General features: G+C 43.7%; 1 protein-coding gene across 1 annotated transcript in view; it reads left to right on the top strand.

The window, feature by feature from the left end:
• The first annotated feature begins 8,939 nt into the window (after positions 1 to 8,939).
• Positions 8,940 to 25,267, top strand: part of PCSK2 (proprotein convertase subtilisin/kexin type 2) — a 127,979-nt gene continuing 111,651 nt past the window's right edge. The window contains exon 1 of the mRNA XM_064146176.1: positions 8,940 to 9,444. Coding sequence (XP_064002246.1) covers positions 9,265 to 9,444 — 180 coding nt within the window. The 5' untranslated portion in view covers positions 8,940 to 9,264. The remainder of the gene's footprint in view (positions 9,445 to 25,267) is intronic.

Consider the following 25,267-nt stretch of genomic DNA (forward strand, 5'->3'; position numbering starts at 1 on the left):
CTTGCGCTGTCAAAATTGACTTTTTTCTTTCTTAATTATAAATGTGCAGTGGATTTTAGGTGAATTATTTCGGAAGCTATGGTACAGCTCCTGTGTATGCACACTTCATAATGATTTGAGAAGGACAACACTACAGAAAAGAAGATGTAGCAATAGATGTGTTTGTTTCTGTGCCAGAAGTCCAGACAAAAATATTTCTGCCAGGGGAGAATTTCAAAGGGCATGTAGTCTTTGTCACCCATCTCCCACTAAATTTCACTAGGCTTTGTATGGATTGCATTTTAGAAAATCCTCCATTTTTATTTACAAAGGGCTGTTTATTGCTGTTGTTTACAGCACAGTACTTCTAAACCTCAAACAGGAATGAGGCTTTATTGTGTGAACAGTCTTAGTAATCATTACATAAGGTGCATGCAAGGTGGAGGGAAAAACTCCACTTTTTATTTCTCCCCATGTCTTTCCCATTGCTTGCCTGTCTCCTCTGTTGCAGCTGTGGCCTCTCACAAACAGCCCTTTGTGGCAGGATTGGTGTCAGAGGGCTGGGCTGGTGGGTGGGGGCAGCTGCACTCAGTGCCACCATGTCAGGATATGGCACTCTCTGACCCTCCTGATGCCTGAGATGATATCTGCAGGAGACTGTCTGCAGTGTCCTCTGAGCTTTGTGATCCAGTTTTCATCCTATGCCAGCATCCCAGCTCCAGCACCTCTGTACCAGGAGTATGAGAAGGTCACTGGTTGCAAGAGTAAAGGCTTTTTAGGCAGGGCCTGGGAACGAGACTGTTGAATGTGACAAAAATTAATGGTAGCTATGCAGGGATCTTAAAGGAAATGAACCTTAGCAGGGGTAAATGGCTAGTAACTTAATTGTTACTCTGGCATGATGCTTTAAGCTGTTAGGGGGAGATTTCGATTTTTATAGTAATGATTAAGACTTCTTTTAATTAATGATAACATGAAGGAAAAGTTGCTGGTCTGCAGCCTTTTCGAGAGAGGTGGTGAAACTGGTACAAGAAAGAGCACAAACTGATGACCTCACATGGCCTCAGTCAAGTACCAAACTACTTAATTCTGGCTGTACTTGAATGAATGGTAGAGGCTTTATCATTATTGTTCTTTTACAATCAATGCTATGATTTCTGCACTAAACTTTCAGGAAAGTCCCAATCTCTCATTTGGAATTTTCCAACAAGGCTTAAACTACTACAGACCATAAGATCCAAGATGACCTTGCTGAGCAGTTTTGGTTCTGTTTTGCACAGAGCTCTTTTCCAAACAGACTCAGTCTTCAGCAGCGAACTGAGTAGCATAAAACTCAAACAAGCCTGGTAAATGTGACAAGCATATCCTTTTAATATTAATGAACCACATATTTTCATTACTTATATCTCCTCCATGGCTACCTCAGCTGAAAGTTTGTCTGTGGATATGAAGCAGTTGCTAAAAGTCAGCTTCAGGAAACTATTTCAGCACATTGGTAATCACATTCTCATTTGGCAGACAGGTACATGCTATAGTCCCAGTGAAATCCATCAGGCTTTCAGCATGGGCCTAAAGTTAAGCATATTCAAATGCTCAGTCAAATACTCTCTTATTTCAGGGGCTTTTCTGGCTTATGATCATGTACTATAAATGTAAGCTGTTCCTCTGTCCATTTCAGACTGTAAACTTGTAAAGTAATCTTGGTAAATTGCTTTCACTGTTTATAGCAACAGTTTTCACCTCCTGCCTGTCAGATACCTTGTTGCTAACCAGACCCTTTGTTCCTTATCTGGATGTAATAAACAAAAGAAAATCAAAACTGTTTGAGGAGGAAATTACACCTTTCCTTCTCCCATCCTCTTTGTTTGGCCAACTGGCCTGCAGTCAATGGATGAGGAAAACCATTTCTTATCCTGTTCTTCACTATTTGCATTATCATATCTCTAAATTAGTCCATACTGTTCCTCTTCACTCTGACACTTCCCAGTATAATGCTTGGATATTTAAATGTGCAGTGGGAGGATTCTGTGTGCAACTTTAAGTCTAGCAACTAGAAACTGTGGATAAGGCTTCCAGTCTTCAAGAGCTGTTAAAGCTTGAAGGGCCCATGAAATCCCACACTGTGAAGACATGGAATATTTAATTTAAGATCTTAATTCCTATGCCTGGTAATTGCCAACTTTGTTGGGTTCACATACCTTAGATACAAACCAGTGCTCATGTGCCTGTAAAAAATGCTGCTGTTTTTAATGCTTTTATAACAGTAATAAAATATTTCAGTAGTCTAAAGCAGTGAAAATGTTCAGATGAGCATTGTTAAATAGGGCAATCAACCTTGAAATCATCTAAGATAACTGTATCCCAAGCTCTTTAATCCAGAAGCTTGCACAGAAATATTTGCTTTGCTTAGCTTTTTAATGTGTTGGTTGGTTTGGGGTTTTTTTCCCACCATTGCGCTCTAATGCGCAGATGTGTGTTACAAAAACCCTCTTTAAGACAGCAATGGTTGATTTGACAATTCAGCCCCAAATAGAGCAATAATAACAACTATGTTCTCTCTTAACTCCCCTACTCTAGTTTCTCCTTTGCTTTCTCCACACCTACGCTGCTTGGCATCACAGACTTACAGATTGCATCAGGTTGGAAGGAACCCTCAAAGGTCGTATTGTCCAGTCCCTATCAAAACAAAACAGGGTAAAGCTGGCTCTTATACACTGTCACAAGATGATCCATAGCAAGGCTGATAAATTATTAGAGTGCTTTCTTTGGAATCTTTCTGAGATTACTTTAATCTTGAAGCTGAAGTGAGCTAACTGGGAGCAGTGAGTTGGCCCACTCAAGCAATTCATAGCAGGGAGTTGGTCCACTCAGCTGCTGTGACAATTCCTGACAGTATTTCACTCTTTTTTTTTTCCATACTGTACATATGCAGAGAATGTAAAGTTTACTTCTTGCTTTTCTTCTAACAGATCTATTTATTTCCCATCCCAGTAACTTCTAAGCAACGCTGTCAAACAATACTGTTTCATTTTCTTTCAACTGTGGGCTTTTTAACTATCATGCAGCTATATCCTTTAGAAATTTCTGCTTATGTATTTTTAGTCCCATTTCTGTTGCTCTAAATGTTAAGTATAATCATTGAGCTTGCTCCAGATTCCACTGGAAGCATGGCTGTGTGCTCATTTCATACTTTCAGAAGACAGTTTGAAGGGAGACTCAGACTTGTGCAAAAAGGGTGCTGACATGTTTCATTCTCTCATGACAAGTACATTTGATTATTGAAATATTCTGTTCCCAGCTTTTCAGAACGTTACTGTTCACATATCTGCTAGGATGAAGGATTAAAGATAAAAACAATGCTAATCTTGTGTATGGACCTTATAGCAGCCTGACATATGTGAAGGGAGCCTGCAAGGAAGCTGGGGAGAGAGAGTGATTTGCCATTGGAATGGGCTGCCCAGGGAGGTGGTGGAGTCACCGTCCCTGGAGGTGTTCAAGAAAAGCCTGGATGAGGCACTTAGTGCCATGGTCTAGTTGACTGGCTAGGGCTGGGGGATAGGTTGGACTGGATGATCTTGGAGGTCTCTTCCAACTTGGTTGATTCTATGTATCACTAGGACAAGGGGCAATGGTTTTGAACTAGAGAAGGGTAGATTTAGATTGGACACTAGGATGAAGCTCTTTTCTATGAGGATTGCCCAGGAAGGTGGTAGAGGCCCCATCCCTGGAGACATTCCAGGTCAGACTTAGTGGGAATCTGAGCAACCTGTTCTAGTTGGGGATGCCCCTGCTTACTGCAGGGAGGTTGGACTAGATGACTATGATTCTATCACTTGGTTGACTTCCACCGCAAGGAAATGTGTTCTTGCAACTTCCTCTGCCATACTGGTCTCTTTTAGTACTTTGCTGACCTCATACTAAATGTCAACTATAAGGGTCACAGAGCACTGGAACAGGGTCCCAGAGAGGCTGTGGAGTTTCCTTCTCTGGAGATTTTCAAGGCCTGTCTGGATGTGTTCCTCTGTGACCTGAGCTAGATTGTGTGGCCCTGCTGTGGTGGGGGGGTTGGCCTCGATGATCTTCTTGGGTCCCTTCCAACCCCTAACACCCTGTGATCCTGTGATACCCCTGTGAACTACTTGTTGTAAAATAATTGTAGTTTACTCACCTTCTACCAGATGTGCCAAAGTTTATGGGGAATCTTGGTCTCATTTACTGGACCAACTGATGACATTTCAAAGAAATTAATAAATGCAGGTTTTTTGATCCGTGATATTGTATCTGAGAGACAACATATCTGGATATGGCATGACATGTCAGTGAGTAAATTAGATACAGAGTCAAATTGGCCTTTGTGAAACATACTAAAAACTGATTAAATCCTAGGTTCTTAAACATAATTGCAAAGTAGGAATCACTGCTGAAGTTGATTTATTTCTGGAGAGGTTCCAGATGACTGGGGCCAAAGAATGACCTCTGTAAGATCTTGCTAAATCCAGTACATCAGTGTAAATTCATTACTCAAAAGGAAAGCATGTTAAAGAAGGAGATTGTAAACTATGAAAGAAAGGAGTGCTGAGTGATCTGGATTGTTTGGAAAGCTGCATGCAAGTAAACCATGTGTATTTAAGTAAAGTAGGGGAGCATATATCTAAGGACAAAGATCACTGGCCATGCTAGATATAACAACCTGCCTTAGAGAGTGTCAGTCCTGGAGAGGGCTGGAGGGAGACAAAAGGTGTACAAGTCAGCAAGGATACCCTGCTGTTCATCAGGGACACCCAGTGGTAAGGAAACTAAACTAAATCCTTGACCAGTGAAACACTGAGTACTCAGTAAAAATAGAATCACAGAGTCATAGAATTGTTTTGGTTGGAAAAGATCTTCAAGACTACTGATTCCAGTCATCAACCTAAGACCACCATGGCCATTAAACCCATGTCCCAAAGTGCCGTATCCATGCATTGCTTGAAAGCCTTCAGAGATGGTGACTCCACTAACTCCCCAGGCAATGTATTGTGATATCTGACCACTCTTTTAGTAAATAAACTTTTCCTAATATCCAGTCTCAACATCCTCTGGCACAATTTCAGACTATTTCCTCTTGCTCTATCTATAGGATGTAACAGCCACTTAACTCTGCTGAAAAAAAAAATACTTCATGCAGCTATGGTTCATAATTTAAGGAGTAAAAAGGTTTAATGCTAATGGTTGAAGGGATGGAAAACATGCCTTACATAAAGAAACTCAGACATCTGGCACCAAAACCTTAAAGTAGCCATCTGGGGAGGAAAAGTTTAAAAAAAGTTCTGTAATTCCATGGATAAATTAATACTTAGAATTCAATACAGGACCAAGCAGTACTTTAAGGACAGAGTTACAGCTTTTCACAAATGACTGTAAGCAATCACTGGAACATCTCACAGTAGCTGTAGTAGATCAGTCTTGATTTTTAATTCAAGATTGGTTCATTAAGGACAAAAAAACAACAACAAAAAACAAACCAACCAACCAAAATAAAACAACAAACAACACCACCACCACCCCAAAAAAAAAACAACCAAAACCAATAAACCAAACCCAAAACAAAACACAAAAACCTCCAAAGGATTACAGACCAGAAGCAAGAACTAATACTAAGCCCTGAAGTTTACTTGAAGCACTAGGTTAGAACTCTTGGTCTAGTGTTAGATTTCTATATTAATCAACTCTTAATGACCATTTTTCTTTAACTGCCCTCTGAGGACTGAATTTTCTCATCTTGGTGTTACTCAGATCTGACTTTTTAACTCATTTTTTCCTAATCTAATATTTTTAATTCCCCACACACACACCTTGTTAAATATCATCATATAGACAGAACCATCAAAACTCTCTATTCTGAGGTTTGTAAGCTAGAGTCAGTTATGCCACCTCCTCAGCACTGTGTTGTCTCTGCCAGATAGCTTTTCAGCAGCACCAGCTTGCAGAGGGACACTGTCATCTGGCAGTTGGGGATGGCAGGAGGTATGCAGACCCAGACCTGTGACATGGTCCTGGTTTCTGATTGTGTGCAAGGCCTCGTTGTGCTGGTTCGAGGGAGCCAGGAGGGCTGCCTTTGTTGCTTTTCTTATTGGTAGTCCTGTTCCTATGGGCTGGCAACAAAATGGAAAGAGGCCAGGTGGGGGTTGGTCTCTTCTGCTGGGCAACCAGTGGTAGAACAAGGGTACACGGTCTCAAGCTGCACCAAGGCAGGTTTAGGATGGATGTTAAGATGTTCTTCACAGAAAAGGTCATTTACTGTTGGAATGGGCTGCCCAGGGAGGTGGTGGAGTCACTCTCCCTGGAAATGCTTAAAAGGAGAGTGGATGAGGCACTTAGTGCCATGGTTTAGTTAATTCAAAGGTATTAGCTGATAGGTTGGACTTGAAGATCCTAGAGGTCTTTCCCAAGCTGGTAAATTCTGTGATTCTGTGAAGTCAACTATAGGAAGACCTCTGGGGGAAGAAAGGCTTATATATATTTTCATAGAGGAGTATTTTAAGCAGAGGAAATCCTTTTCTCCTGCCTTTTTTTTCCTTTTTCAAATTTTTCCTTAGTCTCTGATCCCAAAGGACAGCTGTGGATGTGAAAACCAGTAGGGTCTCCATCAGCTGTTAATCAGTTGCCAGCAGGTATTACTGACCCAGCAAGTATTACTGAGTCTCACAGGCACCAAGTCACCTGGAAACACATAGTGCAGTAGGATCTGCTTTAATACTGGGAAAGACACTGTAAAGAGAGATATTGCTGAATATTGATGAAAACAAACAATTTGGCTTTAAAAAATAACATATAAAGTTGCTTTTATTAACTGTCTGTGCTGAGAACAGGCGTCTAAAAGTTGGATTCTATTGACACAGTCTTTTAATGATGCTGCAAAGATGTTTTCCTTTATTGCTGTGCCATTTCAAATGTTTTACTTTTCTCTTATGTTTGATTTTTTTTCCTTAACATCAGTCATTCATTTACAGCATTTCTACTGATTTAAACAGGCTTTGGATCAGGCTCCCAAGTTACCATTTCTCCTCTGTTTGAATAGGGATTTTCTTTTATCCAGAGGAAGGAAATCAATAATTTGTCATAAAGCAATGCTCACTTGGATTGACAATCATGCAATGAGCTTTTCTGCCATTTTTTAGGATAATGGAGGAAGAGTCTCCCTACTGATCTCTGTTGTTTTCCTTTGTTTTCCTAGATTGATCTAAGTTCTGTATTCCATTTGGCCATCTGTACAACAGATTACTGTTAAAAGTATCATATTTGTTTTAGAGGCAGTACTTACTTTCCATGTTTTCTTTACCCTGAGTCTTTCCCAGGAGACCACTCAAGGATCTATCAAAGGATTAACCTTTGGTATGACAAATTAACAAACATATCTGTAGGAATAAGCTAAACTATTCCTTCATGTAAGCTCACATATTCTTTACCCTTTTCCTCTTGGAGTTTTGCAGGTGGCAGCTTTGTTTTTACAGAACCAAGTTCCCAATCTTTTGGGCACTGCCACCTCTGAATTCTCACCTGTGCTTCAAACACCCCCACCCTTGGCTGTCTCATTGAAAGGAATATCCAGGTGCTTCACTGCCGGGGGTTTCTCTGCAAATTCATGTTTGAGGATTGCTCAGAGAGTCCAGACCCCTGACTATCCCTGCACAGCTCAGCAGCTTGGTAGTGAACAGTGTTCAGAGCAATATAAGGGGGGCAGATCCTGGGACTTTCTCCTGGACGGCCTGACCAGCTCCCTAGCCCTTGGCCTCTGCAAGAAGAGGGATGGTGACACATTGCCATTTGCCTTGTGAGCAACTAGTGCAGCCAGCCAGAGAGGGATGCATTCACTGGGCTGAGAAGAGAATCTGGGCTCAGCTATGTGGGGATGGCTAACTCTACAGCCGCTTGTGTATGTTGTTATGCTTGGTGGGACTTTGGCTTCATCTGAGTTCCATAGCAAGCAGAGAGAGGTCTTTTCTCAGAACTATTGGAGCAGGTCCACAAGAGGACCAGCAAGATGGTAAGAGGGCTGGAGCATCTCTCCTGTGAAGGCAGGCTTGCAAGAACTGGAGTTGTTCAGCTTGGAGAAGAGAAGGCTCCAGGGAGAGTATCTGAAGTTTCTGTCCAATATCTGTTCAATATCTGAAGGGAACCTACAAAAATGCTGGGGAGGTACTTTTTACAACTGCTTGTAGTAAAAGACAAGGGGCAATGGTTTTGAACTGGAGCAGGGTAGATTTAGGCTGGACATAACATTCTTTACAATGAGGGTGGTGAAACACTGTAAGAAACTGCCTAGAGCTATGGTTGAGACCCTGCCCCTGGAGTCTTTCAAGATCAGACTCAACGTGGCCCTGGGCAGCCCAATACAGCTGGAGATGTTCACTGCAAGGGGTTGGACAAGATGACCTTTTGAGGGTCTCTTCAAAGCCAATATGATCTGTGAATCTCTGAGCAAAGGTTGAGTAGGGTAGATTTTGACTGGATATTGGGAAGAAATTCTTCACAATGAGGATAGTGACATACTGGAACAAGCTGCCCAGAGAGGCTGGGGATGTCTCCACCCTGGAGGTGTTGGATGAGGCCTTGACCAACAGTCTAGTGGAAGGTGTCTGTGCCCATGGCAGGGAGAGTGGAACTAGATGATCTTTCAGGTCCTTTCTAATCCAAACCATTCTATGATTCTGTGACGGGGGCAGGTCCAGGGCTCTGCTGAGGCCATGGTGGGGCTGCTGTGGGTACAACTAGGGCCGATTGTGGCCCTAGTACTTGCGGGGTACAAGCGTAATTTTGATGGGTGGGTGGCTTGAGAGGGCAGGATTCTGCGAGGCGCACCGGTGGCTGCGCGGTGTGTGTGGGATACGCCGCGGGGGGTGCGGGGCGTGTCGCGGGGGGAGGTGTCAGGGGTGTTGCGAGAGCCGTGGGGTGTGTGGGAGCTGCGTACTCGGAGGGGGGCCGGAGCAACCCTCCTCAGCCATGATTGGCAGCGCGGCAACCTCCCTCCTCGGCTGGTGCTTTCCCTCCGGCCGCCGCTGAACTGGAGGCGAGGAGGGGCTGGGAATGCGGAGCTGGCAGCACGCACGGACCCGCTCCCACACACAGACCCGCACCTCGCGGCAGCCGCCCGGCTCCCCCCCTGCTGCTTCCGCCGCTTTCATTTTGTATTTTGCATTTAAATTTTAATTTGTTTCCCCTCTCATCCTTTGGGCTCTTCCCCGCCTTGCCCGCCCGCCCTCCCCGCGGCGCGGCGGTGCCTCCGCGGGCGCGCAGCGCGGGGCCATGCCGGCGGGGCCGCCGCTGCTGCGGGGCTCCTTCCTCATCCTCCTGATCCTGCTCTTCCTCGGTGCCCCGGCCCGGGGAACCGTCTACACCAACCATTTCTTGGTGGAGCTGCACGGCGGGGACCAGGCGGAGGCCGAGCGGGTGGCAGCGGAGCACGGCTTCGGCGGGGTGCGGAAGGTAAGCCCTCCCCCGCAGGCTCGGGGAGGTGCCCCGAGATGTTCGGCGGCGGCTGCTGCCCTTCGCGTTGGGCTGAGGGCTTGCGGGCGTCTTCCCGAGAGCATCCTGGCAGCGGGGAGTGCCCTGGCACGGTCCTGGCCGCCACTTACCGGCAAAGAAGGGACGGAGCGGACTGCTTCCCGCCTGTCCGCCAGGTAAACCCCCTTTGCCAAGGCGATGTCAGCAGCAGCGGTGCCAAGAGCCATTGCAAGTGCTCCTCAGCAGCAACCCAGAAAGGTGATTTCCCTGGGCTGGAAAGCAGAGGAGTTTCCCACATGGTAGTTGGTGCCTTTTGACTTCGTAAACATCCTCCCATTGAGCTCCCATCCTGCGGGGTCGGGGCCGGGCACAGGAGCGGCGTGGGGCCGCCCAGGGCTTCCTCAGCGCTGCTGCAATGGGAACTGCTGGCAGCACTTAGAGAATAATTAAACCCCTATATTCGTGGGGAAGCTTGTGCACAATTTAAGGATTTAAGGTTTCATAGGGCTTTTGACGCTCAAGTTTGTGAGTTTGGTGGCTTCTTAATGTTCCAGTTATTCTCACAGAGAAACACTATGCCCCTAGGGTGGAGAAACTGCTTATGTTAAGTATGATTAGCTTGTCATTAATGAACCTTAGCTGGGAAACTTCAAGTGCCATTAGAGCTGCTTTCTCTTTTCAGGTCCCAGGAAATCCACGGTAGCCACACTCGCAGGGATTCTCTCCTCAGCTCTATGAAATCTCTCTCATTCAAATAATAATTAGACATTTAAATATTTCAAGGCACGGTCAGATCAGGGGTGAGGACAGGGAGAGGCTGATACAGTGCCCTGATCAGTACAGTTTCTTGAAGACCTAATGCCCAGGCAGCTTGGAGGAGCGTGGAGGAAAAGTGAGCTGTGAGCACTGCTGCTGTTTGTTTGGTTTTTTTTTCTTGCCCTGGCAGTTATGCAATGAGAATCTCCTCCTGGTTCCAAGGAATTGAATTAGAGTGGCAACCTGAACTTGGATGAGTGAAATGATGAGATCTTGATTTAAAAGTGACAGGGGGGAAAAAAAAGGCATATGAAGTGAGACACCCTCTCTTGGGCTCCCTTGTCTATGATCTGGTGGGAGCTTGTTAGAAAAATGAGATCATTGCTGTTCTGACTACAGCCAACCTCTGCTGACTATGTTTGGGGCTTACAGCCTTGTCCTGACAGTGACAGAGCTGGGCTGCCAATACCCTTGGGAATTGATCCGTGGTGGGGACTACATCTTGTTACATGAAAGTTAGATATGGGTTTTTGGTGACCAGTTTTCCAGGTTTATTCCTGTCCTATCTGAGCTACATCCCTCCTGCCATGGGGATATCTGACTGGTAAGGCCTTAAAAGGAGAGAAGGTTACTTTTTTACGTAGCTGAATTTCTTGCTGCTTTTGCTGCATGCTTTCACATGATCCTATGACCCATATGAAAAAGTGAAAGGGAGAGAGGAGATATTGAAAGATGAAGAAATGCAGTGTCTGGGCTGTTACAGTCCTCCACATTCCACCATGCCTCTCCCAGAGTGCCTCAGGCACATTAAGAGACATACAGATTTCTTTTTAGAAATGAATCTTGAAGCTCATCTCGGCAGAGAGCTGGAGGGAAGTCCCTTGGGTGTGCAGGAGTACCTGCTTTCCAGTACATGCTGTGGTGGGGCTGTTTTCTGTGGACACAAATGCCTCTAGGAGCAATGCCCAGCAGAGCTGCAGCATGATGTGCTTGTGCTCAGAGTGAGGGTCAGATGGTGGCAGTGCCTCCTGTACTGGGCATATGCTGTCCCAGGAGGTTTCTAGGTTTCATCAACCTAGTCCCTGAAAAGGTAGAAATGCTCCCACCCCTCCTCCACAAACGAAGAAGGAAATAGCACCCTGCTATCTGCGAGGTAGTAATTTTAGGGAATAGGAAAAGTTCTTGGGGTGTGACATTTAACTCCCTCTGTCTGAGTAGAATCCGCGAGAGGCTGATAGCAATCTCCTTTCTGCTGGGAAAATCTGTAACGGCGCTGGGGTGGCAATAGCCGCTGACTCCAGCCCCTCTTCGATATTGCTGAACTGTAGAGTCTCATCTGTTTTGCTGCCATAAAGCTTGCCTAGCGTCTCTGCAGTTTGCAGACTCAGCTTTCATGGTGAGAACGGCAGTGCAGAAAGTTGAACATAGCCATACGCGTATACAGAAGCAGAGCTGTTGATGGTGAACTCCCAGGGGAAAGTGTCATGTGTAGATGTGCTGCCTGGAGGCATATTCAAAACATTACCAGCCTCCCCCACCCCACCCCCCCCCCACCCCCCCCCCCCCCCGCCAAATTATAGCATAAGGAGAAGAGATCTTTGTATACTTCAACCACTCCACTGTTTGTGAGTTATTTACTTAAACCCCAAATCCATTTGCCTTTACCCACAGTGAGGAAGAGCTGCTGTCTGAAAACGAGCTCCTTTATTTCAATTCGGGGACTTAACCAGTAGGAGCACAAGGGCAGATTCAGCTTTTTCTCTGTGTGGGGATGTAAGATGTCTGTGAGAGGGATTTCTCGTATGCATGCTATATATCACCATCCTCTTTTAATGTGCCTTTATGTGAGCTGATTTTTAAATGACATATTTTCAGTGGTCGTGGGTTTTTTTTTCCTAATAACAAAACAATCTCTGAGCAAGTGCATTTGCTGAACAGCAGATTTCTGCAGATACACGAGAGAAAGCATTGCCTTGAAGATTAATATTATGAATCCTGCAATGCACTTTCTAATTGATTCTTTGGCCACGCTTCCTGCCATTGTTCTGAAACCGCTACGAGGCATCAGGTGGGCTTAAATGTGTACTTTGAATTCAGTGCTCGATGAATTGATTAAGAAGGGCTTGGTACTTATGTAAGCAGGTGCCTGTGCTTAGATCTAGGATCTTAACATGAGACAGAGTCTCAGAAGCACTGGTCAATTTTTCTTTAACCTCCTCTGAATTAATCCCAAGTACAGATCTATTTGTAACTCTGACTGTACTAATTTTTTAAAAGGTTTGCAATTTTTCAGTCTTTTCATACCTGCCAAATGTGATTCTATGCTCTGTTCCTGGTGAAACACATACTCTCATAAAGTGTGCTCTTTTCTTAGAATCATTAGCCTTACCATTTTTGAGCATTCAGGACTGATGAGGATATCACAGAATCACAGAATGTTAGGGGTTGGAAGTGACCTCAAAAGACCATCCAGTCCAACGCCCCTGCCAGGGCAGGGTCACCTAGAGTAAGTCACAAGGGAACATGTCCAGATGGGCTTTGAATGTCTCCAGAGATGGACACTCCACTACCTCTCTGGGCAACCTATACCAGTGTTTTGCCACCCACAGTGAAAAAGTTTTTCCTTATGTTCACACCTTCTATTGCCCAGCTTGCACCCATTGCCCCTTGTGCTATCATTGGACATCACTGAACAGACCCTGGCTCTGTCCTCTTGACACTGCTCTTCACGTGTTTATAAACATTAATGAGGTCATTTCTCAGTCACCTCCCTCAGCCTTTCCTCACAAGGGAGACGTTCCACTCCCTTAATTGTCTTTGTGGCTCTGTACTGGACTCTTTCAAGCAGTTCCTTGAGGTCCTTTGTGCCCAGAACTGGACATGATATTCCAGATGTGGCCTCACCAAGGCAGAATAGAGGGAGAGGAGAACCTTTCTCTATCTACTAATCACAGCCCTTCTACTACATCCAAGTATGCCATTGCCTTTCTTGGTCACAAGGGCACATTGCTGGTTCATGGTCATCTTTCTGTCCACCAGGACCTCCAGGTCTCTCTCCTCTGTGCTGCTCTCCAATAGATCAGTCACCAACCTATACTGGGGTTATTCTTTTCCAGATGCAAGACTCTATACTTGCACTTGTTTTATTTCATTCCATTTTCCCCCTCCCAACTCTCCAGCCTAGCCAGATCCTGCCAAATAGCAGCACAGTCTTCAGGCACTCCTCTCAGTTCTGTGTTATCAGCTAACTTGCTGACGGTGCACTCTGTTCCCTCATCCAAGTTCTAGTCCCAGTACCGACCCTAATGTTCCCCAATAGCTACCTATTAAATGAGAACTGCAAAGGGAAAGGAAACTTCTTTTTTTTGTTGTTGTTAGTTGGTTGTTTTTGTTTTTGTTTTTTTTTTCCATGTTATTTGCTTCCTGGCATGCTTGCCATCAGAATACATTTGTTAATGCAGACTGAAAAGAGCTGCTTTCTGACCTTGCCTTGCAATTCGTCATTCATTTCTAACAAGAGGAGTTGGAAGAAACATTTGGAAAGGTCTCCTGTTTGAGGATTAGAGTCAAGACATCTCTTTCCATTCATCAACAATGCTGAGACAATCTGCAAAATACCACTGTAGTTAAGTGTTCCACTTCTGGTAGCATCAAAATGGTTTCAGATTTTCAAATAGGAACCAAATACTGATTTAAAAACATGGAGAAGTCTATGTTCCCCAAAGCTGATCTGGTTTGTTTCCTTTCTGTATATCACCCTATCACCTCTCCCTCTATATCTTGCAAAACCCAAGGTGTCTCTCACAGCTGTCACTTTTCTGCATCCCATTTTTGCTTAAGAGGCTGAGACTGTAGGTTGAGGATGAAGCTTTCTGGAATTTGCCAGAAATGTCTGAATGAAATGCTGGGAGCTTGGAGGGTTTTTACATTGCATAAATAAAGACTTATGAAAAGTGGTTTGCTTGAGTGACAAAGAAGCCAGGTTTCACGTTGCAGCAGCCTACTTCTGCATCTGTGCTGGGAGGCTGTGAGCTGGAAGTTGATATACTGTGGAAGGCAGACCAGGATGCAGAATAATGGCTTTGCATTTTGAGAGCTCTTTGCCAGGATCTCCATCCAGGATCCTGAAAGTTTCATCCGGGAGCCTGCACACTAGAGCCTTGATAATCCCTTCCTGAGTAGATCAGCTCCTAAATGTGGAGAAGAGATATTTACCTAGCTTGATATTTAAAGTGCCAGGGTGTGCTTCTGCATGCCCAGAAGGACAGACGTGATGCTGTGCACATGAAAAATACTGAGTGTGGATGTGAGCCTGTATGTGAGTTTGTATATATACAGAGAGCTATTTATTGATCCTTTTCCCCTAATAACACCTCAGCATGTAGCAACGAAGAAAGAAAGGTGAATTCTTAGCCAGGCTCCTGGATGGCCCTGTGTGCACGTATGCACACGTTGTCTGGTTAACGAGTGGTTGTACATGCTTTGCAGATACCTGTGTTGCCATCACATCTCCTGATAACCCAAGCACTCAAGAATGTGTTAGTTCTGGAGAGCTGAAGGCAGCAGTTAAGTGTGGAAGCAGGTGCTGAAGCAGTGGAGCATCCCATGCTGAGAGGAAGCAGGGGGCCTAGGTCTCCCTGTGTGTGCCCACTGGAGACCGAGGATTTGAGATCAAGCCTCACACTGCAGCATTTCTGTGCACTAATACATGTTTAGTATTTAGTTAGCTTTTTTGGTGTGTTTTATGCTGGCCTGGAGGAAAGGATGCCTGTTTGCAAAAAGTAATCAGAAAAACCTCTTAGAAATGGAAGCTACCACCTAAATATTTTGAGGAACCAAGAGCTTTAACTTCCTGGATTTCACTGTTGCACTTTTGTATTATTAAGATAAGAAAAAAGAAATTCCATGCAAATGCTAATTGTGCAACCACTGAGATTTCAATAGGCCATCTTACCACAATTGTGAACGTTCCAGTTTCCAAGAGATGGTCTGAGCTGATGTGTTTAAATTAGGGGGAAAAAGCAATTAACTAACAGGAAAAGTTTGATCCTGCTGTGAGCGGGCACACTGCTGAGCGGTGACAGAAACCCCTTGGAAGACAGTAATTGTGAAGATCATCCTTCTGTGCTTGGAGGGACCCTTGTCAGCTCCTCACAGCTGCAGTTCAGGCATATCACTGAGTACAGACTGTCAAGTCCTGTTTGCTCCTGCTTACACCTGAGTGTAGTGTTAGTGAAATTACAGAAGAGTTTTGCTATGCTAGGAGAGAGCTTGTTTTGTACATGGAAATACTAAAAAAAGAAATTCAAGATTATACCTCTATTTTTTTTCCCTTTCTTTTCAACTCCAGTTTGGATGCAGAAACAACCCCAGGAGCAAATACTGTAACTGTTGAACAAAAAAAAAAAATCCCTTGTTACTTAAATGTGGTAACTTAGGCATGTGAAAGCTGTAAACTATCCATAAGAATAACATAAACTGAAGACTCAGGTATATCTCTAAACCAGTTTCTGCAGAGCTCCTTCTCCACCAGGCTCAAACTGACTGCTTGTTGGTGCTGAGTGTTCTTTTTCAGGTATCAAATAATTACCTTGTCAAGTGTTCATAGCTTTTCTTATTTGAGTGTAAAACAAGAAGGTCAGACTCCCCTACTATACATCTCTGCTGTAATTGCTCTATTACTGTTTTGAATAACTGTTGTAGTTCTGTTTCTTGGCATAACAGGCACATTAAACCTTACCTTTGTAGAGAAGTTTTGCTTTGTTTGCTGAGCTATGGCTCAGTACACACAAAATTATGTCTATTTATACAGCTTCCTGCATTTATAATTTTGTTTATTCCATACTGCTTGAACTCATCATCAAAGTGGAACACGTGGTAGAGACCCAGGAAATACACTGCAAGTAATTCTTTTTTTCACTTGGTTTGTTTGATGCTGCAGCCCTACTGGGGATGTGCAGTTATTTGTTTTCATTTAAGTGATAGTTTTGCTAGTGTCAAGTTGAATAATGGAAAGGGAAAACATAGGAAGGAGTGAACATCATTTGCAGAAGGCTATGATCCCAGCACTGGAGCAGAACTGGATGTGGTGTGTACCAGCTCATCTAGCTTGTTGCAGTGTGGCTGAAGGCTCCCATAGATAGCTTTCTGCTCCAAGGAGTATCACAGTATCACCAAGGTTGGAAGAGACCTCATAGATCATCAAGTCCAACCCTTTACCACAGAGCTCAAGGCTAGACCATGGCACCAAGTAAGCTTCAGGTCTGAGGGACTTCAGCACTTGAGGACTATCAGTGCTCAAAGCATGGAGCTGCCTTTCTCCACCTGTCAGAAACTAGTGGAGTAGCAACAGCTCACCCAAACTCCTCTGCGCCAGAGGTTGCCTGCATGCTACCAAAGCAGACCAGAGTCAGTCTCATAGGACAGCAGTTTCAGGATGGTGTGGCACCATGGAAGCCAGAAGGCCCTTGGCTTGTTTTAAGAACCCCTGCTCCAGAAAGTACCTGTGAAGTGGGAAAAACACTGGCAGAGCAGCTGCAAGTTTTGTGGTGACATTTTGAGCAGAAACTGGGATATCTGCCTTGTGAGGAGGTTGGATCTTTATAGTCAGCAGAAGAGAAGACTGAGGGGGTGAATCTCGTAAGTGCTTCTAAATATTTAAAAGTGTAGCTGTCAAGAGGATGGGACCAGGTTTTTTTAAGTTGGGCTCAGTGACAGGACAAAGGGTAACAGACAGGAACTTGAACCTAAGAAGTTCCATCTAAACATGAGGAGGAACTTCTTTAAAGGTGACAGACTACTGGAACAGGTTGCCCAGAGAGGTGGTGGAGTCTCCTTCTCTGGAGACATTAAAAATCTGCTTGGACATGTTCCTGTGTGACTTTCTTTAGGTGAACCTGCCTTGGCAATGGGATTGGACTCAGTGATCTTCAGAGGTCTCTTCCAACCCCTACCATCCTGTGACTCTGTGAAACAGCTTGACGTCCTGTGCTGTGTCTTCTAGCTTTAGTGATGCTCCTTTTCCTGCTCTCATGAAATCTCTGCCAAGTATTGCATGTAGTGACTTCATCTCCCTAAGGTTCTTTCTCGCCTTTGTGCACGTCGGTGTAAATGAATCATGATGGCTTGTGGCAATAGCTATGCCTTATAAAGTTCAGGATTTGCACTGGGAGAGACAATATTAATATATAGGAATATTTAGGTTGGACTTGATGATCTCAAAGGTATTTTCCAACCTGCTTAATTCTGTGATTGTGTGAAACAGATCTTTGCTTCTGTTTCCTTTACTTCAAGTCTGACAGTTCCTTAGCTATTCCAGATCTGTGCTATGGAATTTATAGTTATAGGTGTTCTTTTAATATCAGCAGAAGATAACCAAAGATCATTAGTAAGGTGTCACCATCCTGCTGTCAGTCTGTGATCTCCTTCCTTCTGGTCAGGTAGCTTTCTTGCAGGTGATGCTTAAGCTATTTCTGGACTCTGCAACACACACAGTAATAAAAATATATTAATCATCTCTATGTGTTTGAAATTTCGGATCCTGCATGCTGTGTCTGTGGTCTTACTTGAAGCTTTCATTCCTCTGGGGTAGGTTTTTCAGTTGTTGAAAGCAATCTGAGGGTCATCTCTAAGAAGCAGTATGGATATCTGTTGCTGTTAACCTCCACCAAAGTTGAATTTATCCTCTGACCTAAGGTGGAAAGGATAACAGCTTGTGTAATAGTACCCTGACCTAAGGTGTGCAGTGAAAGGATAACAGCTTGTGTAGTAGTACCCTGTCTTGAAGACTTGGTTTTTGGTATTGGGCCAAGTGGACAGCTCCTCTTGCCGTGCCTGCAACTAGACCCAGATGTTTTAGATTACTACCAATGAGGCAGAACATTTTATTTCTAGCTTGGGAGTTAAAAACTGGTTTAAAACTCCAGATCAGGATAAATTGTCAGTTCCCTCTAAGCTTGAAGTGCTTCCACCCAAGAACCTGTTGGCATTCTCCGCATTTGTTCAGCAGGTGACAAAATATAACATCCTGCCCGTTCTTAGAAGTCTAACTTTTACTGCTGTAATTGTACTGATGTGGTTAAAACGGGAAAACAAACATGACTGCAGCACTGTTACCACTGGTGTAGGAGTACTAATGTGTTTAACTCATTCCAAGTCAGAGCAGTATTAGCAGAAATTTCATTGAAACTGGACCTTTTGCCAACAGTGACAACAAAGCAAACAAACAGAGCATCAAACTTCCTGGAATAGCTGTGCTGGTAATAGTTTACAGTGTAGTTAAGTAGAAGTTTGCACATGACCCTTTCCCTCATCCACCTCTGAAATGATTCCAATTCAAATTAATCTGTGGAACTCAAGTTTCAAATGCTTGTTATACCACACTACAAAGTGTTTGCTGAAATTTACTTGATGGTTTCAGTTTGTGAGTGTTGAGAAATGTCTGTGCTCATGGAAAATTCTTTGAGATGGAAATCAAGCCAAAATGCTGAAATGAGTGAAAAATTCTGTCAGTTCCTGGGAGATCTTCCTGTGCCATTACAGAATCACAGAATGGTAGACTCCACCACCTCACAGATGGAGACTCCACCACCTCTCTGGGAAGCCTGGTCCAGTGCTTCTCCTCATGTTTAGATGGAACTTCTTGTGTGCAAATTTGTGCCTCTTACCCCTTGTCCTGCTGCTGGGTCCCATCCTCCTGACACCCACCCTTTAAGCATTTATGAGATCCCACCTCAGTCTTCTCTTTGCAAGACTATAAAGACTCAGTCTTTCCGTGTAAAAGAGGTGTTCTTGTTCCCTAATCATCTTTGTAGCTCTCTCCTATAGCCTCTCCACAAGCCCCTGTCCTTGAGCCATGGAGCCCAGACCTGGACATAGTACTCCAGATGTGGCCTCACCAAGGCAGTGTAGAAGGGGAGGAGAATCTCCCTCAACCTGCTGGCCACACTGTCCTTGATGCATCCCAGGATGCTGTTGGCTTTCTTGGCCACAAGGGCACATTATTGGCTCATGGTCGTTCTGTTGTGCACCAAGACTCTTAGACCGTTTTCCTCAGAGCTGCTCTCTAACAGATCAATCCCCAACCTGTACTGATACATACTGTGCCATTCCAGTCTGTAGCATGGGGGCTAATTTCTGTGAGAGCTGAGTGACAAATTTAGTGCTGTGGTTAATGGATCTAAAATTTACCTTTGTTCTGTCATGCTATCCTAGTCATGAGAAACCCTATTCTCCTTTTCTTTCTGCTTCTACAAATAATTAAATGGGTCAGGTCTCTACAGGGTGCTGGGTGCATGGCTGCTATAAATATTGCAGTGTGCAGCCCAGAGCTTCCATCCATCACTGGCCTCTGGTGGGAGGGAGTCAAACTGCTTGGCTATTTGTCAAAGACAGGATTTCTCTTAAGTAACCTGAAGCAATCTGGTGTGTTGCTCTTGTAAATCAAGGTGAGCTCTACATTTAACTTTCATAAATTCCCTGAGAAATCTAACCCTGTATCACTGAAACGGAGATTTAATTTCAGCTCAGCAGTTCTGGGCTGTGCTTTGGGGCAGAGAACATGCCATCCCACAGCTGAATTTGGTGTTGTGGTGTGAGTAATTCTGCATGGCCACTACACACAGTAGCTTAAAAGTCTAACACAGTTGGACTGTGTTCAGCAAATAGTGGCAGCTTGGGCCTGGAAAAGAAAACTCTGAGCCAGCCCAGTCTTGCCATTTATACAGTGGGATTATAAACAAGTAAATTAGGTAGTAGTAACTCTAGTTTACTCTCTTAGAGAGTGAACAGGGTCATAATGTTCTTTGTCATGTATTGCCTACCTCCTCAAACAAAATTTCTGTGTAGATGTTACATTCTTAACTTCTTTGTCCACAAAAAAAGCAAATGGAAAGAGTGACCTCACTGTTTACATCGAACCAGTTGACAAGTGTGTCCCAGATACTCATGACTGAACTGGGTTATTTGCTTACCTGATGAGCAAAAGGGTAGTACATCTTAGCTGCTTTCTCCTAGAGTATAGAACCAAACTGAAAAGCTGAAACTCAACAAATGCATGTTTAATTCATAGAATGGCAGGGCTTAGGAGGGATATCTGGGGACCATCACGTCCGGCCCCCATGCCAGGCAAGGATCATCTAGGGCACATCACACAGGAGCACACCCAGATGCATTTTGAAAGTCTCTAGAGAAGGAGATGCCTCAACCATTCTGGGCAGCCTATTCCACTGCTCCCAAGTCCTTCTTTATGGAGACGTTTAGGTCAACCCCTAATCTGTACTGGATCAGGTTACTCTTACTGAGTAGAGAAACTGGTACTGTTGCTGTTGGATATCAACCCAGAGCCAATGTGGTGAATCTCTTCCTTGTACGGGTAGTAAAAGAGGTGGGGTAGAGCCTCCCCTCTGCTCATGACAGAGGATCCCCTTTTCTACCATCTCATTCTTTGTGAAACATCAGTGAAATAAAGGAGTGTGATTAGGAAGTCCTGAGGTCTACTCTGTGTGCGATCACTGTCCTTGTCACCTACTGTGCAACACCTGAGTGCAGCAAAAGCTTCTGCTCAAGGCTTTCAGCTGCAGCCATGATACAGTGAATTAGCTATAACCGTGACTGCTGGATTCCCATTGGTCCCACAGGGACTTTATGCTTCCTTATGCCAGTTAATTTTAGAACTGTTTAAATTGAATTTGACAATTCAGAAGTTACTCTGAACCAGTTGTAAAGTGGAAGTGTCAATTCTGAATTTGAAGAAGTATCAAAAATCAGAACTAGAACAGACTTGGAGATTTTGAAAAATCAGTTTTTAACATTGATTGCAGATCAGCATCTAAATTTTGGTCTTTGCAGCATTTCTGTTGGTTAACTTTTACATTGACTTTTAAACCTCAAGACTTCACAGTGGAATGTATTCCTCTTAACTGTAAAACCATTCAATTTCTTCTAAAACTCAGAATAATACCAGGCAGAACAGCAAGTGGGTTCTTTTCTTCTTTCTTCTGATGGGCTCAATTTGGTTCTGTAAAACCCTTTTCTCCCTTTCTAATTGAACATGTTTTATTCCTGTTAAATATCTTGTACCTTGGTAGGGAAGCCAGTATTCCAGGCTTTAAAGGTGAAATGTTCTGGTGATTAATTAAAAACCATACATTTGCCATGCTTGACTGATGTAATGAAAGCAAGATAACATATCAGCACACCCTGAATTGGTCACAGTTTCTGCCTGCAAGAAACTTCTGTCATTTATTAATTGGTACTAACAGTCAGTAAAAAGACTTAATCATAGAATGGTTTAGGTTGGAAGAGACCACAACGATCATCTAGTTCCAACCCTCCACCGTAGGCAGGAACACCTCCTACTAGAACAGGTCACTCAAAGCCTCATCCAACCTATCCTTGAACACTTCCAGGGAGGGAGAATCCACAACCTCCCTGGGCAACCCGTTCCAATGTTTCACCACCCTCACTGTAAAGAACTTCTTCCTAACATCCAGTTTAAACCTCCTCTCTGCCAGTTTAAATCCATTACTCCTCATCCTGTCATTACAAGACCTTGTAAATAGTCCCTCCCCAGCCATCCTGTAGGCCCTCTTCAGATTCTGGAAGGTCTCCTTGAAGCCTTACTTACTTCACAGTTGCTTGAAAGATCAAAGAGGTAGATCCTGGCAGAAAGAGGATGAGGTGGTGGTGCTGTTTTCCTTCCTTTGTCATAATTGTTTCCTACATTGAAGGAGATTTAGGTCATGCTTTTTCTTCTCTCTAATAGGGAGCTCTTGAACCCTCTCAGAACAGTTAGTCTGTGCTGCAAAGTGGCAATGGTACTGTTGTGTAGTGGAGCTGAGAGTAGCTCTCTCCAGTTTGCGATGGCAGAATTTGCCTTGACCTGGTCTTGTAGTACTGTGGATTAATGTCAATGACTTCCTCTTAGCAGAGTCAAGCAACTTTACCCCCCCCAGAAAAAAAAAAAAAAAAAAAAAAAAAAGAGCAGCATCCCAGAATTTCCTTTTTCCTTGGATCCACCAAAAATGTTTTTCTTTAAGTCTCCTTTCCCTGCTCTCCTCAAGCCTGCTGTCATGTCACAGTTTTGGTTTTATTTGATACCCATCAGCTTCTCTCTCATAAATAGCCTATCTTTTCCTCCAGGAACTCCTTGCTTCTCTGGGCACTGGAAGACTTGTTCAGTGTGGTCTAACAACAGAAATCTCCCTGTGAAGCACTTTGTGTCAATTTGCTACTGATTGGCAGTCTAGCATTTAAGATATGGGAAAAAAGAGAAAGAATAAAGGTTCTGAATAGAAAGGGAGTTAGAAAATTTGCTTAAGTGTTGACAAGAGCTGGCATCTTTGCACTAGTGCAATTCACATTTTCTGTGCTCTCTTGAGTATCTCTTATCAATAACCAACTAATTTTGGACTGAGCTGAGCGCTGCTTCATTAGAGGTTGAGTTCATGGCAGTGCTTTTTGGTGCTACGTGAGCTGTCCAACACACTTTGCTACATGGATGTGGATTTCACAATAATGCTGAAGTCCTTTGCTGAAATGTCAGTATGTAGCTGTGTCTTTCCCTTTCTCTATCCTTGAGATAGAAATACCAGTAACTTGTGGTTGGGGCACACTACATCTTGGTGCTGGTTTTAAAATAGCAAACTTTATCTCACAGCTTTTAGAGCTGAATATGACACAAAGTTCCTGTGTGACAATAGCAATCAACCTGTTTGGTTATGAGGTTGAAAAGGGAGAGGAGTTGTAGATTAGCAGCAAGGCAAAGCAGCCTTTGTTAGCAGTGCTAATTGCTGTCAGTGGCATCCAGCTGAGTTATAAATATACCACGGTCACTTCAATTTGCAGCTTCTAACCAAGTCAAGCTATTTCTTACAGTATGAGTTTTCCTTCACAGGGATGTACTGATATGAAGAAGAGATTTTCCTCAAGTGTTATTCAGGCATATTAGAATATTTACCAAACATTCTAATATTTCAGCCTGGAGAAGAGGAGGCTCAGGGGAGACCTCATTGAATTCTACAACTACCTGAAAGGAGGTTGTGGCCAAGTGGAGACTGGTCTCTTCCCCCAGGCACCCAGTGACAGAACAAGAGGACACAGTCTCAAGCTGCACCAGGGCAGGTTTAGGCTGGATGTTAGGAAGAAGCTCTTCACAGAAAGAAGCAAGAATTATTGGGTATTGGAATGGGCTGCCTGAGGAGATGATGGAGTCTCTGTGCCTGGAGGTGTTTAAAAGGAGACTGGATGAGGGACTTAGTGCCATGGTTTAGTTAGTTAGAAGGTATTAGGTGATGGATTAGACTCAATGATCTCACAGATCTTTTCCTGGTTAATTCTGTGATATCTATTGCTATAAAAAGATACCTGATTGCATACATATATGTGTAGGTCTATCCATTAACATATGTGCAGATAGACCCATTAATCACAGAATGCCAAGCTGGAAAGAACCCCAAGGATCATCTGGTGCAACCATTATAGGTAATAGTAGAGTTGAAATGAGATGGCCCAGCACTCTGTCAAGCTAAGATGTAAAACTGTCCAATGTAGTGGAATCCACTACTCCCCTTGGGGGATGACTCCAATGGCTGTTCTCATAGTGAAAAATGTTCTTCTGGACTCTCTCCAGGAGTAACTTGTACCCATCACCCTTTGTGTCATAAACAGAGAGTCTCTGTCCTTGTGGTAGCCACCCTTTATGTACTGGTACATGGTAATAAGGCATCCTCTAAGCCTTCTCAAGGCTGAACAAACCCAGTTTTCTCAGTCTTTCTCATATATATTATACAATGGCACTTGACATGTCAGAGTTTTATAGCACAATGGATAATCCTCTGCAAACATTTGTTAAATGAATGGTATTAATAAATAAAATAAGTAACCAGATAGTTTTTAAACTGCATCATACTACATGCAAGGCAGCTGAAAGAAGAGCATTACAGCTGCAATCACCTGAGCTTCTTGTAATATTAGTAGATATTTGGGGTACTTAGCATCTCAGAAGAGAGACTCATAGAATTGTTTCAGTTGGAAAAGACCTCTAAGGTCATTAAATCCAACTGTCAACCGAGCACTGCCACAATCATTAAATGATGTCCCCAGGTGTCATGTCCACATGGTTCCTGAACACCTCTAGGGACAGTAACTCCTCTCCCTGAGCAACCTGTTTCAATACTTTACCACTCTTTCATTGAAAAAAGTTTTCCTAAAATCCAGCCTAAAATTCCCCTGGCACAGTTTCAGGCCATTTCCTCTGGTTCTATCACCTGATATTAGGGAGAAGAGACCAATCCCCACCTTGCTTCAACCTCCTTTCACAGAGTTGTAGAGAGCAATGAAGTCTCCCTTAGCCTCCTCTTCTCTGGAACATACAGTCCCACTTCCTTCAGGTGCTCCTCATTAGACTTGTTCTCAAAGGTGTAACTCATGTCATGTAATTTTTAGTCCTGGCTCTGTCTTGCAGCAAAGTGCTACCACGTAAAGCAACAGCAGAGAAGGGAAAAAGGCAAACTGACTGGTAGTGGAAAGAAACATCTTGGCAAAAATGTTATTTAAGGTGTGAAAACTTTTGCAGAATATTATCACCTCTGGAGATGCTTTGAAAACACAGAAGAGCCTTTGAAAGAGTGGCAGGACACTCAGAGGAGCTCTAGACTGGGTAAGGCACTTAGTGCCATGGTCTAGTTGATTGGATAGTGCTGGGGGATAGGTTGGACTGGATGATCTTGGAGCTCGCTTCCAACCTGGTTGATTCTATGATTCTATGATATGATAAGCATGAGAGCAAAAGTTTTTGCCTTTGGTAATAAAATGTAGAGGTGGTAAAGCCACTTTTGGGATGCCATTCATTTCCCCCCTGACTTCTTATATCACTGACTGTCACAGGTTAAATGAACTATAGTTAATTGAAGCATGTATTGACTGGCTTTGTGGCTATGATGTTAGTTACATTGCACAGCTGAGGAGCAATTCCTTGAAGCCCTTACTGACATGGACAACTTAGGAAAGTTGAGGCTAAGAGCAAATGCCCCTAAAGAATGTCTGAAGT

The sequence above is a fragment of the Pogoniulus pusillus genome, chromosome 7 (genome assembly GCF_015220805.1).
Source record: "Pogoniulus pusillus isolate bPogPus1 chromosome 7, bPogPus1.pri, whole genome shotgun sequence".
NCBI classification, from domain to species: Eukaryota; Metazoa; Chordata; class Aves; order Piciformes; family Lybiidae; genus Pogoniulus; species Pogoniulus pusillus.